This window comes from Acipenser ruthenus, chromosome 12 (genome assembly GCF_902713425.1).
Source record: "Acipenser ruthenus chromosome 12, fAciRut3.2 maternal haplotype, whole genome shotgun sequence".
Taxonomy (NCBI): Eukaryota; Metazoa; Chordata; class Actinopteri; order Acipenseriformes; family Acipenseridae; genus Acipenser; species Acipenser ruthenus.
In genome coordinates this window covers 26,268,803-26,281,757 of record NC_081200.1, presented here as the reverse complement: position 1 = coordinate 26,281,757, position 12,955 = coordinate 26,268,803, and the positions used below count along the sequence as shown (strand labels likewise).

At 36.4% G+C, this 12,955-nt stretch overlaps 1 protein-coding gene across 1 annotated transcript; it reads right to left on the bottom strand.

Moving 5' to 3' along the window:
* Positions 1 to 1,304: 1,304 nt before the first annotated feature.
* LOC117417486 (DEP domain-containing protein 1A-like) lies at positions 1,305 to 12,477 on the bottom strand. Its single transcript, XM_059034718.1, has 12 exons — positions 12,228 to 12,477; positions 10,886 to 11,151; positions 9,347 to 9,503; positions 9,088 to 9,212; positions 8,871 to 9,001; positions 7,044 to 7,091; positions 6,788 to 6,925; positions 5,199 to 6,122; positions 4,688 to 4,860; positions 3,936 to 4,112; positions 3,332 to 3,517; positions 1,305 to 3,068 (listed from the first exon to the last, which is right to left on the bottom strand). The coding sequence occupies exons 1-12, from the start codon at positions 12,282 to 12,284 to the stop codon at positions 2,925 to 2,927; spliced, it is 2,526 nt and encodes an 841-aa protein (XP_058890701.1). The 5' UTR covers positions 12,285 to 12,477; the 3' UTR covers positions 1,305 to 2,924.
* Between the last annotated feature and the right edge of the window lie 478 nt (positions 12,478 to 12,955).

Genomic DNA, 12,955 nt, shown 5'->3' with positions numbered 1-12,955 from the left:
TTGTTACATAGAAATGTTTAGGCGATTAATACCACTGCAAAACACCAGAATAATCCATTGAGGCAGACATATTTTAGGATTAGCAATGACATGTGCAAGGATAATGACTGTATTGTATACAAATGCTCCTGGGAAAGAGAGAGCATTTCAATGGATTAATACAAATCCAAAGCAGAGATTACTATTTCTCTTCAAGTTCTTAACCACTTGCCTATAACAAACGATACAAAGCACTCTGTTTATCATATTGTATTATGCCATAATAATATGATTGCAAATAATGTAAGATCGAGCAGTGCTTTCTTTATGGGATCCTCGTCAAACCGGGCTAAAATCCAGAACTGCTTTGAAGCAATCAGGAAAATGCCAAGATGACTGGTATATTGGGCAGGAGGTACAAATCACCCTACAACTACCCAGTGGGCAATTGTTATATTAAATATCAAAATACGCAATACAAAGATACCCTACAGCAGGGTAGAAAATAGAACATTGACCTGCAGCATTATAAAGTACAACACTCAGTGGCATGGGAGCATACATAGGCAAAGCCAAAAACAGTTACATGACAGTGTTGCGAAGAGCAGTCGGTCTTGATTCCTATAGTGAGAGGTAGTGGTTGTCCTTGTTGGATTGGCTTGAAACCCATCGACAAATTATAGGGTGATTTTGATTTTATTCCTATAAATAACCTTAACAGTTTTCCTGTTACCTTACAATTGATTCAAAAGAGAAGGGATTTATTTTAGCATGAATACCATTTGTATAAGGTTTTGGGAACCAGTCCAACATTTTTTTTTTGGATCACAGCCCTCCTAATTTTAACCAGCTTCCAGTTGAATTTTTTATATAGCACAACAGTGAGCTACTGACCCCTGGATAACAAAGGCCAGCCCTGCAGGTGTCTGCTGGAAACTTTTTCCTTTGTAAGTAGCAGGAGCACCATTCCCCTGACTAGAACTCATGCTGCACACACGTGTGCCTTTATCACGTGAGCCAGTCAGGGACCTACTAAAGATATTTTCAAGTATTACTGCTGGTTGTCTGGTTTTAGTAGAACCAATTGGTTCAAGAGTCATAACAAGCCTTCAGCTACTTTTCAATACATTAATTTAAGGATTCATTATCATGGAAAAAAAAGTCCTTAAAACAAACCAGCATTTCTATTAGCTTTTGCTACAGAACCAAATTACATAAATATTAGGCCTAACTGGTTTTTTTTTGTTTTGTTTTTTAACTACATACTGGTATTTTTGTGAACACAAATAAATAAACACAAAGCATCCAATGTCAATGTTACCACACGATGTAGCTGCTTACAGAAAAAGCTGACACTAGTTTATTGAAATATATATTTAATTTGGATCCCAAACTAAAGATTTGTTTTTTGTACAGATGTGGCTGTAAACACAAACATAGTGACAAGCAGGGTCAAAAACTGTAAACAAGTATGTCTGAGGTACTTTAAATTATTTAACATTTTATATACAAATACAGGCAATAGTGCAAAACATTAAATGGTCAGTCTGTCAAACATGTTAAACAAGTTTTGGTCTACTTTGTGTAATGTGTATATTCACTTTGTTTTGCTTTCGCACAAATCTGCAACATACTTATTTACACATATTGTGTTATTAGAATATATAGTGTGGAATCAGTTATAACGTGGTAAGGTTGTGGCTCCCATTTCCCCTATAATGCAATTTGACTTGCAAACGTTGGGTGAACGTTCCAGATATACAGTGCGAAGCATGGCAGACAGCAAAAAAACAAAAATCTGTTAAAACGAAACTCGGTGCGGTGGATAGAGCAGTTTCAAAAGGTATAAATGTTGCAGAATCTACATTGTGTGGATGGCTAAAAGATAAAGAAAAACTAAGAGGTTTTCTTGATAAGATTGACTCCAAAGAGGGCTGCTCTAGGAAAAATATGCACTGCGCTAAAGAGCGAGATAAGCTGCTGTGTGAATGTGCTGCTGTGACAGTGCAAGACTGCTGTGTGAATGTGCTGCTGTGACAGTGCAAGACTGCTGTGTGAATGTGCTGCTGTGACAGTGCAAGACTGCTGTGTGAATGTGCTGCTGTGACAGTGCAAGACTGCTGTGTGAATGTGCTGCTGTGACAGTGCAAGACTGTTTTGTTGTTTTTGGTGTGGCCCAGGCAAACAGAGGCTGTGAATAATAGTCCCAACAAACCATGGATTCGAGTACATGCAAATTGTGTGTGTCTCCTTCCTTCATTTTCCACCATACGCTACAATATTAATTTGGCTTGTGGGCATTGTAAATCATTTCATAAACAAAAATGCCAATATTCATTATAAGGTGAAACAAATAAAGTGATCTCCTAATTATGGACCCTGACAACCGCATTATAACGGGGAGACCGTTACCTCCTATACAATGATCCTATACAATGTTTGGCTCCATGTGAATACACAGCATAAAGTTCAGAAATATACACCCCAGGCATGAAGTAATGATGCGAAGAAAAACTTCAGAACATTTTAAATATAACCAAGTACAAAACACAGATACAAAGTGCAAATTCAATATACAAGAAAAGGAAATTGTTTAACTTTCAGCTATTAATTGGTTGGTTGATGCACTTAGGGGGCTTTACTCCCCTCAAACTAACTGCAATGGTCAATATATAACCCACAATATTTTCTACTAGACAAGATCTAGAAAGCAAGCAAGCCTTTGCTTTAAAGACTGAAATACATTAAAAAAAATAATTAAAAAAAACTTAAAGATTATAATTTGGATTAAATAAGGAAAACAAAAATTGCCTCTAGTCTTGATCCTCAAGTAATCTGCACCTGTGCTAGGATTTCCACTGTACAGTACATCACAATATCGTTTTTTTTCAACTGTAAAGGGGTCTATTCCTCAGGAATAGATTCTTCGTTTAAACAGTCCACCTTCAGTTTCGCATGCCAAGTATTTTGGGCTTCTTCATAGCTATCAGCATTGGAGGCTTGATCTTTGGTTTGTCAACAAAAAGTTGGGCTTCACTTTCTGTGGTCGGGAAACGATTGTTGTAGATTTCTGGATATTCTTTCTGAAACTATCAAGACGACAAGTAAAGTACAGGTTAATAAATGGGAAAATGAACATATTCTTTAAAGTGTTTATACCAGCATTAGTCCAATCCATACTGTAAGTCACATCTAAAAGATAACTCAACTTTGGATTCCTATATAAACTTTTATAGACTGAAGTAAAAATGAATTTAAAAAAATCATCAAGTAATGCTTAGGAGGGGGGTGGGTGAATTGTTAATCAAGTTTACCATATTACAATTATATTAAGTGATTTTTTTCCCCTTACCTGCTTAAGCTTCTTCTTTTTGTCCTTAACAGAGAGATTTTTATCTTTGAGGAGGCTTTCTAGCAGATCAGCTATGGCAGCTTGGGAGGCAGATAACTTCTGTTGCTCAAATTCCTGAGTGCTTATCTGTCTGCAGAAGGAGTACACTGGCAAGGTGGCACTCACACCTGTCCCTGGATATGTAATCTTAAAACAAACCAACACAAAAACACAACACAGAGTTGCATATTTCTTTTAAATAAAACAGCTGATTCTAAGGCTCTGAAACAAGCATCACTATTTTGAAAATACTCTTAACATTTTAGGGTGTCAATGTGCTGCAGTTAATTTGTTCAGAACTAGCTGTGCAGTTTTTGCATTGGCGCTACCTTGTAAAGAAAAATAAAAAGCTGAACAATTTAACAAGCCAACATTCTTGCAGTTCGAATCACTTTTTTACTTCAACTCAGAATTACTCCTACATTTTTATGATTAAAAAAATTAGGTAAATGCACTCTTCATTAAAAACTACTGTACAAACAATTTGTGTTTATGAATTATACATTGTGATTCAGATACTCTGTGCCAGGACTGGTTGCTGTAAGAAAATACTTTTAATGCCTACCTGAACTTTCTTGAGGTAGTCAATATGGTCCTGAACTGCATTCTGCAGGTAAACAGGTACTTGAAGAATCTCCTGGTGGTGATCCATTAAGAAGGAAACCAGCCTTGTTGCCAAGAGTTCATCAAGGTCAACTTCCACTTCACAGCATAATACACAACGGGAGAATGTCTGCACCATCTGAAAAGTTAGCGGCACCTTGTGGTCAGATTTATTATTGCAAAAGATAATGAATTACAAAATGAATACCTCTGAAGAGATGCTAACTTGATTTGTGGTATTCCTCCTCTTTTATCTGACTGCTCAATGAATAAGCTTTCCACAGCATTTTACACAGGTCTGCCTTCAAATTGTGCAGCCTTGCAATCTGGGGTGTAATGATACACCAGTGCAACAACATGCAAACGTTGTGATACGATATGTACCGCTGTATGCAGGTCGTGATATGATATGCATCATGGTACATGTGATGGTCCTGATAGGCTACTTGTATGAGGAAGAAATTCAAATGAACAGACTATTTTGTTAAGACAAAAAATGATTGAGGAAGAGTATGTATTCATACCAACCATATAAACAGTTATTCTTCATTGAAGAACCACTTGGTGGTATTGAATCATGATACAAATGATACATACCTCTATTACGATATGATATCATGCAAAGTATCACTATTCATTGAAACACAATGAAACACATTCCTATTTGCAATAGCTCATTGAGGTTTGTGTGGCTCCTGATCCCAATGCCCTCACCAAAGTTCGTGTTCCAATAGCATCATGAAGCCGTGGCATATCTACATTCTGGCTCATTCGAGATATCATCCGCATCAGCAGCTGGAGTTTACGCCGGTTGGCTGGAGGTAGTAAAAGGGTGCATAGTTGCAGTGCTTCAATTGCAACCCTTTCCAACTGAGGCTGCAAAAGACCTTGAAATAAAAATACTCAAAATTTGTCAAAAAGAAAAAAGACAAGCATATTTCAAATTGGATTTCACCTGCACAAAATTATATATCCCAGTTAAGTGTAATATGGCTAAGAATCAAACCCTGCTGCTTCATGAAGTCTTTAGGTTTTCACTGTGCCCAATGTCTTCTTTCATATTTTAAAATAAGTATTTGTGAAAATTAGGTTATTGTAAAAATTCAGTTATATTAAAGCATTAATATTGTTTTGAAGCAACAACCACAATGCACAAAAGCAAAAACACAGACTTCAAATAAATAAAAAAAGCAAAAACAGAACACATTGCATGCATAAACCTTACTTTCATCAGCATTGACACTTCGTGCAAAAGTGGACAAGGATGATGCAGCGGTAGAAGAGTTTCTAGAAAGTTCCACGGTGCTTAGACATCGCCTGTTCATAGCTGCATATTTAGAGCCAGCACAGCCATCTTTCCTGGAGGCAGTTAAACTGGGTCTCCTCAGTTCAATGTTGGAAGAAAAATCTGGTTTCATGGTTATTTCTGCCACAGGAGCATTCATGCTAAAGCAACTACCGGTTCTCTCATTATGTTGGCCAATATCGAGATAATTGCCAATGCTGGCTGATCTGCTTATTAGTGGTCGTGTTACAGATCGAAATCCCTGAGACAGCATGCAAGGAGTGATTGATTGACCGCTGCATGGTAAATCATCTTTATGGCATCCATCACTAGTACATGAAGAAATAGAGGACACAGTGGAGACAGCATCAGAAGAACTGTCAATCATAGAATCTGCGTTAGGCTTCGTGCTGGCCAAGTTGTCTTCAGACTGGAATAGGAGATACTGTGAATTGTCTCTGGAAGGACCTTCAACTGAAACATCCATGATGCCTTCCAGAGAATAGCACCTTTTCCTAAATCTAGCTGGCATGGGAAAGGTGGAGAGATTTTGACAGCTACCTCCCATTGCATCACTGGCTCGTCTGCTAGCTACATTGTTCTGCTGTATTCTCCTTGCACAGCCCTTCTGCAGCATCCGTTCCCTTGTTCCTGTCTCATCAGAAAACACTTCATCGTGCTGTGGGGACTGATTGCCCTCTAAAGCATCTTTACAGACTAAACTCAGTAATAAACATTCAGTTGATTTGAAGGGGATAACATTGCTTAAGTTCTGTGTTTTTGATGGCCGAGGACAGCAGGGATCATCCTCGTTTTTACGTTTTCCTTGTCTTGTTTTTGGGACCACGATGTAGCCGCACAAAACTAGCAGAAAAGCAAATAAGATAAAATAAGTTTTGAAGACACAAAGCAAGTTAAGTGGAAAGTTTTGCAAACAGCTGGTACATACAATAAACAAAGCACACACACGTGCATGGTTAGTTTAAACAAACAAAAAAACAAGCTTAGTCATAAAACCACATGCAGAGGGAAAATGTCAGCTGGTTGCCATCTTAAAGTAACACATTTACAGTATATGTATTTCAGAACGTTTGCGTTAAGTTGAAAAGCATCTTGGTTTATTATGAAATGTTACAACCAATGTATTCTAGTTGTTTAGAATGACAGCTATCACAGTGGCGACTTTGAAGTAAAAGCATCCTTGTGATCTCAATAGAGCTCTCTCCCAGTACAGCTGGTAAACCAGAGTGTAACCATTAACCTGTCCCCCTGGGGATGCAAGAAATACCACATTTTGTTTTGTGGCATTTCTTACGGATTTATTTATTACATTCGTTAGGCAGCGTGTTGCATGGTTATAGCTCTATTGAGGTTGCTGGGGTGCTATAAAAATTCACCAAGATGTTATGACAGAAAATGATATATCAAGTAAATCTAACCAAGGAGGATAGATGAGATTAGAGGATGGATATTTTATAACCATAATGAACAAGATGGCCTATAGAGATTTTGAAAATACACACACATACCCAAGACATTCACAAACAGTTCATAGAATTCAAATGCCAGCAGCGGTTGAGGAAGATTCAGAAAATAATCTGAAACGGTTTTGAAAACATCCCTTTCAAAGCCAGGATAAGATGGCTGCTTTGTATCGTACTTTGGCCCTAAGAAAGAAAAATCAGAAGAGCAACATTAATACTAAACACAACTTCATTGATAAGGTATTGCTAGAATAGGATATATGACAATATCAATATTTATAATGACACTTGCGGTACTTACAGTTTGCTAAACACTTCATAGCAGATAATACCCAGTGAGGGAGGTCCCCTAAAGAAAACACAGTACAGGTTTGACTTTTACAACATTTTCCTATTGAACACTTCAGAGTGAAATAAATAAAATTGCCTGGTAATGCCCAAAGTGGAGGGTCTTATTGCTTTTATACCTCAGTGTTACAGCACAATTAAACTAATACATTTTTTTAGGGCCGTGTTCAAAGGTTTGAAGGTTTATTCGCTAGCCACGAATTCGAAGATAGTTCTAAACCTTCGAAGGTTTGTCAGGCGGCATTCACGCACTGTATGTTTGTTTCTTTTTTTTCTGTTAACAGAAACTTTTTGACAATGTGTGTATACTATAAATCACACGTTAAATGTCACTCACATGCAGAATTCGGTCTCTTGGATTGTATAATACATATTAAGTAAACAAAAGTTGTTGTATTAACATTCACTACCAAATTGTTATACGTAGCAACTCTATATAGCGCTGCTGCCATTCATTAGAGCAGGGTATATTATGCCAAAGCACTGGGGGGGGGGGGGGGGGAGGGTACCTATAGCGGTTGTAGTGCTTCAGTAAAATATGTACCGACTACCTAGTGTACAAGACAGTGTAAGAGAAGTGCTATGGAAGAATATATGTTTGAAACATACAAAATATATGGCAACACTAATAATTTTAATTTCGAAACCTTTTGAGCACCTCCCCCCCTCCAGCTTGTGTTATCCAGAGGCAGAACTTTAATTTCTTCATTAACCATCTCGGGATTTTTTTTGTTAAATGCCCAGATGACCAAAAAAAAAAAAAAAAAAAGTTGAATGCAAACTGTGCAAGCGACTGTTGATGTATCATGGAGGCACATCCAATCTCCGGGGTCACTTGACAAGCGTAAGTTCATGTTATTTTTATTTTTAGTAGTAGTAAAAAGTGACCATGACTTATAACCTGCTTGGAACAGTGCTTTGTTTTGCCTAAGTCCGCTGCAGTTCTTTTAATTGGCCGCAATAAGGTGCTGCTGCAATATAAGTTTACTGTATATATCATAAGCAGCATTAATTACGTGTAAATAAACAACTTAGATTTTTATTTAAATTATAAAAACATGAATACTGTTCTATATAATGTATTTTTAAACTACATGTGAATGTTTTATTCCATTTATATGCATTACCTGTAAAATAGGATTTTCAATCAAATATAAAGTAGCTATGGCAATGTCACCAGTAAATTATGCAAATTAGTACCATCAAAGGTTCAAACCTTCCTTCAGCAATGTGTTCTGAACCTTCGAAGGTCAAAATGTACCCTTTGTTGCAGCCCTAATTTATTTAAAACATTGAATTATGTTATTTTAATATATTCACTTTTGTTTTTTTAAACTATTGAAACTCAAAGTTAGTTTAGTGTGCACAGTAAATCCAAGATGGACTTCCGATTAAATTAGCTGATTTTTGTGCATTAGAAGGCCTTTTTAAATGGTTTAAAAAACTTTGTTTCAGATATCTGTAAATTAGATTAAAACTGACTAATAAAACCTAATTTCTGTTTAAATCTAAAACTACATTTGAACACCCTACTAGTAGTTTTTTTCAGGGCTCGTAATTTACTGGGACATCCTCCTGCGGCAAAACTGTACACCACAGTTTATTAAATAGTACCTTCCCAAGCAGTAACTTCTTATTACAGTTTAGTTTCCTATTGGGGAAACATTGCTAGGCAAGTATCTTACAAGAAACAGAAAAGAAAAGAATGCAACTATTTATTTACAAAAACACACTTTCAAAGTTCGATACAATCAAAAAAACAGCAAAAATGTCATCTTACCCAATTTGTCCTGTAACGTCACAACACCATGCTTGTTGACGTTAGTCATGTTGTACACAATGTGATGAGGGTTAACTTGTGCTGGGTCCAGGACCTCTTCCAGTGAGGTTAGACCCAACGTTTTCTGCAAACTAAAAGTAAAAAACAAACAGTAAACAGACCAATAGTTAATCTGCAACAACTATCATTAAAAAAAAAAAAAAGTGTTTCAACATACTGTATTAGAGTAATATTTCTCCAAACATCATCTATATCCTCTTGTGTAATTTCTCTTCGGTGCACTTGTGGCACATTTTCAGGGACTTCCATTGGCTCTGCTTTACTTACTGGCTCTGTATTTTCCTACAATGATAGTACAAGGTTTATTGCAATGCACCTTCAATAATAAGAAAATACAAGTTAGAAGTTTAGACAGAAGTGAACCCAAACATGCATTAAAATGCATCACTTGACCCAACAACTCTGTAGACTCTTACCCGGAGTTCCTCGTCCTCGTATTTCTTTGAGCTTCTTCTGTTCAGGTAAGGGAATTTAAAAAAGCCATCTTTATCCTTTATTAAACCATTTGCACTGCTCTTTCTTGCACGCAGGGGGCAATTTTGAATTGCCTTCAAGGGCGATGTTGGAGGAAACCTAATGACCAAGCAGAAAGTATGGCATATCAAGGGAAAAAATTAAAACGTCTCTTATTTCATTCTTTTGATTCAAGACCATTATAAAAAAAAAAAATACAATGGTTTATCAGCATAACTAAAATGTTTGAACTTATTCTATGTTCTTTTTTATTTTAATTTAAATTACTTTTGCATTGCGCATTACTGACTTTTGTACTGTCTGAAAACCTACATTAAATCTCACAGTGAAAAAATGTATGATTTGAAATGAACATTTGTTATTCTTGGATTAAAAATGAAATGCATTACCAAGGACAAATGGGTGCAGAGTCCATATTAATCATTGCATAGAGTAATATTATACTTAAAACAAATGTATCCATTCTGGAAGTAAATTCCCATGTGCACAACCATTTGGTTAAACAACTGAATGACACCTAGTAACAGTTAAACTTTGTAGCCAGCTGTAACTTTAAAAAATAATTCTCTTATGCATTTTGCACTTATTAAAGTAGTTGTAAGACATTTCTTGGAATACCCATCTGAGGGGAAAAAACAAAACAAAACAAGACATTTAAAAGGGATTGTTTGTGGTCTCTGTTAAAGTAATTGAGAAACAGTTATTTTTTTGGACATCTACTGTAATGGAACTTTACCCTAAGACAACTGTGTACCAACTATAGAAATACTAAATCTAGTTTATAAAGCAGCATTCAATTACTGGACCACTATCTGATCCCAATAAAACATGCTGAAAAAGTTGATGACCATGGTGTATATAAACAACATGTACAGATTAGTACATCATGTAGGCAAATGAGGAGTTATTATTATTATTAATTTCTTAGCAGACGCCCTTATCCAGGGAGACTTACAATTGTTACAAGATATCACATTATTTTTACATACAATTACCCATTTATACAGTTGGGTTTTTACTGGAGCAATTTAGGTAAAGTACCTTGCTCAAGGGTACAGCAGCAATGTCCCCAACCAGGGATTGAACCCACAACCCTCCGGTCAAGAGTCCAGAGCCCTAACCACTACGCCACACTGCTAGTATCACGGTAAAGTATAAAATTATCATGTATAAATATTATATCATGTCTGATATAATAACTTATGGTAATGTGAATTACAAATGTCACCACAGTTGGATAACCGGTCCAGATATATGGACAACTGTAAAGTGAGATATATGATCACCTTCACTACGTCTCCCAACCAATGATTTCATCCCCTGCAGGGGGTGAGAATGCCTGGAATGGCTTATTCATGGGAGTCTTATTTCCCTTCCTGTTTTGTAACATTATTCTTATTTAATGAAATGTGCCCCTGGTTCTAACTTTTCTGCAATGATGAAAGTCTTTGAGAAACGGAAGTATAATAATATGTAGGTACCGATAGAGCTGACTATTATCCTCCAGGGTTTCTGAGCCCCACCTCCCCTTCACATCTTCAATCACGTGGTTCTTCAGGAACTTTCTCAGCAGCTGCACTGTTTGTTGTCTGGTAACTTCTGGACCAAAATTACTGTTGTTTTTCAGAAGTTCATGTAACCAGTCCACAGCAGACACTGCAGTAAAACAGCTGCCATAAACTCGGAAGTGCTGTCTGTGTTTTTTTAATGGCATCCCAGCCCTGAACAGTTTTGTAACTTCATTCCACTGCAAAATAAAAATAAAAGTTTTGGAGTTAGATAGAACAGCAAAAACACCTTAATACACAAATTCCCAAAGGTTTAAAATGTGTCCATTAATTAAATTGTGCATTTGATTTCTCCCTTTGTCTAGTTGTTCTTAACACATTAACACTATGTAGACTTAGGAAATAGCCTTGAATGTGCATTTAACTGAATCTAAAGAACTGCCAAATATATGCTGCATGAATATTTATTTTCCACAACAGAAATGAGCTCGTATAATTGTCATTATCGTAGAAAAGACAAATGTTGGGACACTTAGTGTTATGCATTATTCAGGGTCAATACAGAATATATTTTTTCATGTTTACAATGATTAGATTTTTAGTCATGCAATCTTCAACAGATAAATGAGATGTACAGTAGTACTGTATTTCACATTCTACATTGATAAGACATTGCCGTGTTTCCAATTGCTTTCAGAAACTCCAGAGAATAAATACAGCAACTACACACTATCCCTCCTCCGTTACTATTTACACGTGAATGCTTGTATAGTGTTTTGTTAGTGTCGTTTAGCCAGTGCTTTCAAACAAAATAAAACAAAAGCAGATTAGTTACAAATCAATTACCTCACCGCAGCACTGCACATTGGTTGAAATATATGCATTCGTGCTTCCACTAACTTCTGTTTGACTAAACCTAATCTACATGCATTTAAATCACACATTAGAAGGCTGCATTTTTGCTGAAGCCAAGTGAATAGTGAACTCACTCAATCAAAACATTAAACTAATCTGTGGAAGGGGCATTTTAAATTCTATACCACCCAAGACGTTTATATCGCAAATTCCGGTACGGTGGCTTATCTCGTTTTACACAGGAAGAAGAAAGGGTAGAGTTAAATGACTCCCTTGTCGTAGATAAGATTGAATTCAAACGAACCGAGAGAGAAAATGATTTCCCAAAGCAATGCTGGGCCCATGGTTTTTCAAAAATAAACAATAAAACACAAAAGGGCTGAGAGAAAACAAAGTAATACAAAAAAACACACCAACAAAACCACATCACCTAATTAACATGCACGCAAAACCTTCTTACCAATTTAGTAGCCCTGTATGGACCCGGTGTAACGATGCGAGATTCCGGAAAACTCATTCTTATATAATTATATAAACAAACGCTTATCTTTTTAATCCGTCGATTTTTTTCCCTTAGTTTAAAACATGTTTCCCCTGCAACTGTGTTAACTGTCTCCGCGAGCCACAGTGCAATGTTTGAAATAATGAGCAGGCGGTTCCTGGAAAGCCGATTGGAGAATGCGTCTGTGACGTGATCGAGAACAAACAGAAAGTGTCACTTCAAAATGCACATTCGCACTGTTGGCAGCATGTTTTACATTTTGATTCAGATTACAAGGCTGACCACAGTGGAATCTTGATTTAAGAGTTAATTTAAGAATAATTTCGATGCATGCGCACCGGCGAAGCAATCTCTTTTCCGTGTGGAAATCAAAATAGCATTTCTGTACCATGCCATATGCATTAGGAACCAGATTCCCTGCGTGCCACTACTGATGGTACATGAACTTCTGCTACAAACTACAGTACTACAATTTAATAGGGCTAACAATGCTTTTTTTGTAAAAATGCTGATGAAGACGTTGCCATATTGTGTTTTTTAAAGCAGCCAAATACCGCACTTACATTCAAGATTGAATGTATATATTACAAAAGCATAAATAAGTGCTACACAAAAAAAAAAAAAAAAAAAAAAGGGTAATGTTATAAACTATGTATTTATTTATCTGCTTTGCTTGGTTTATTTTC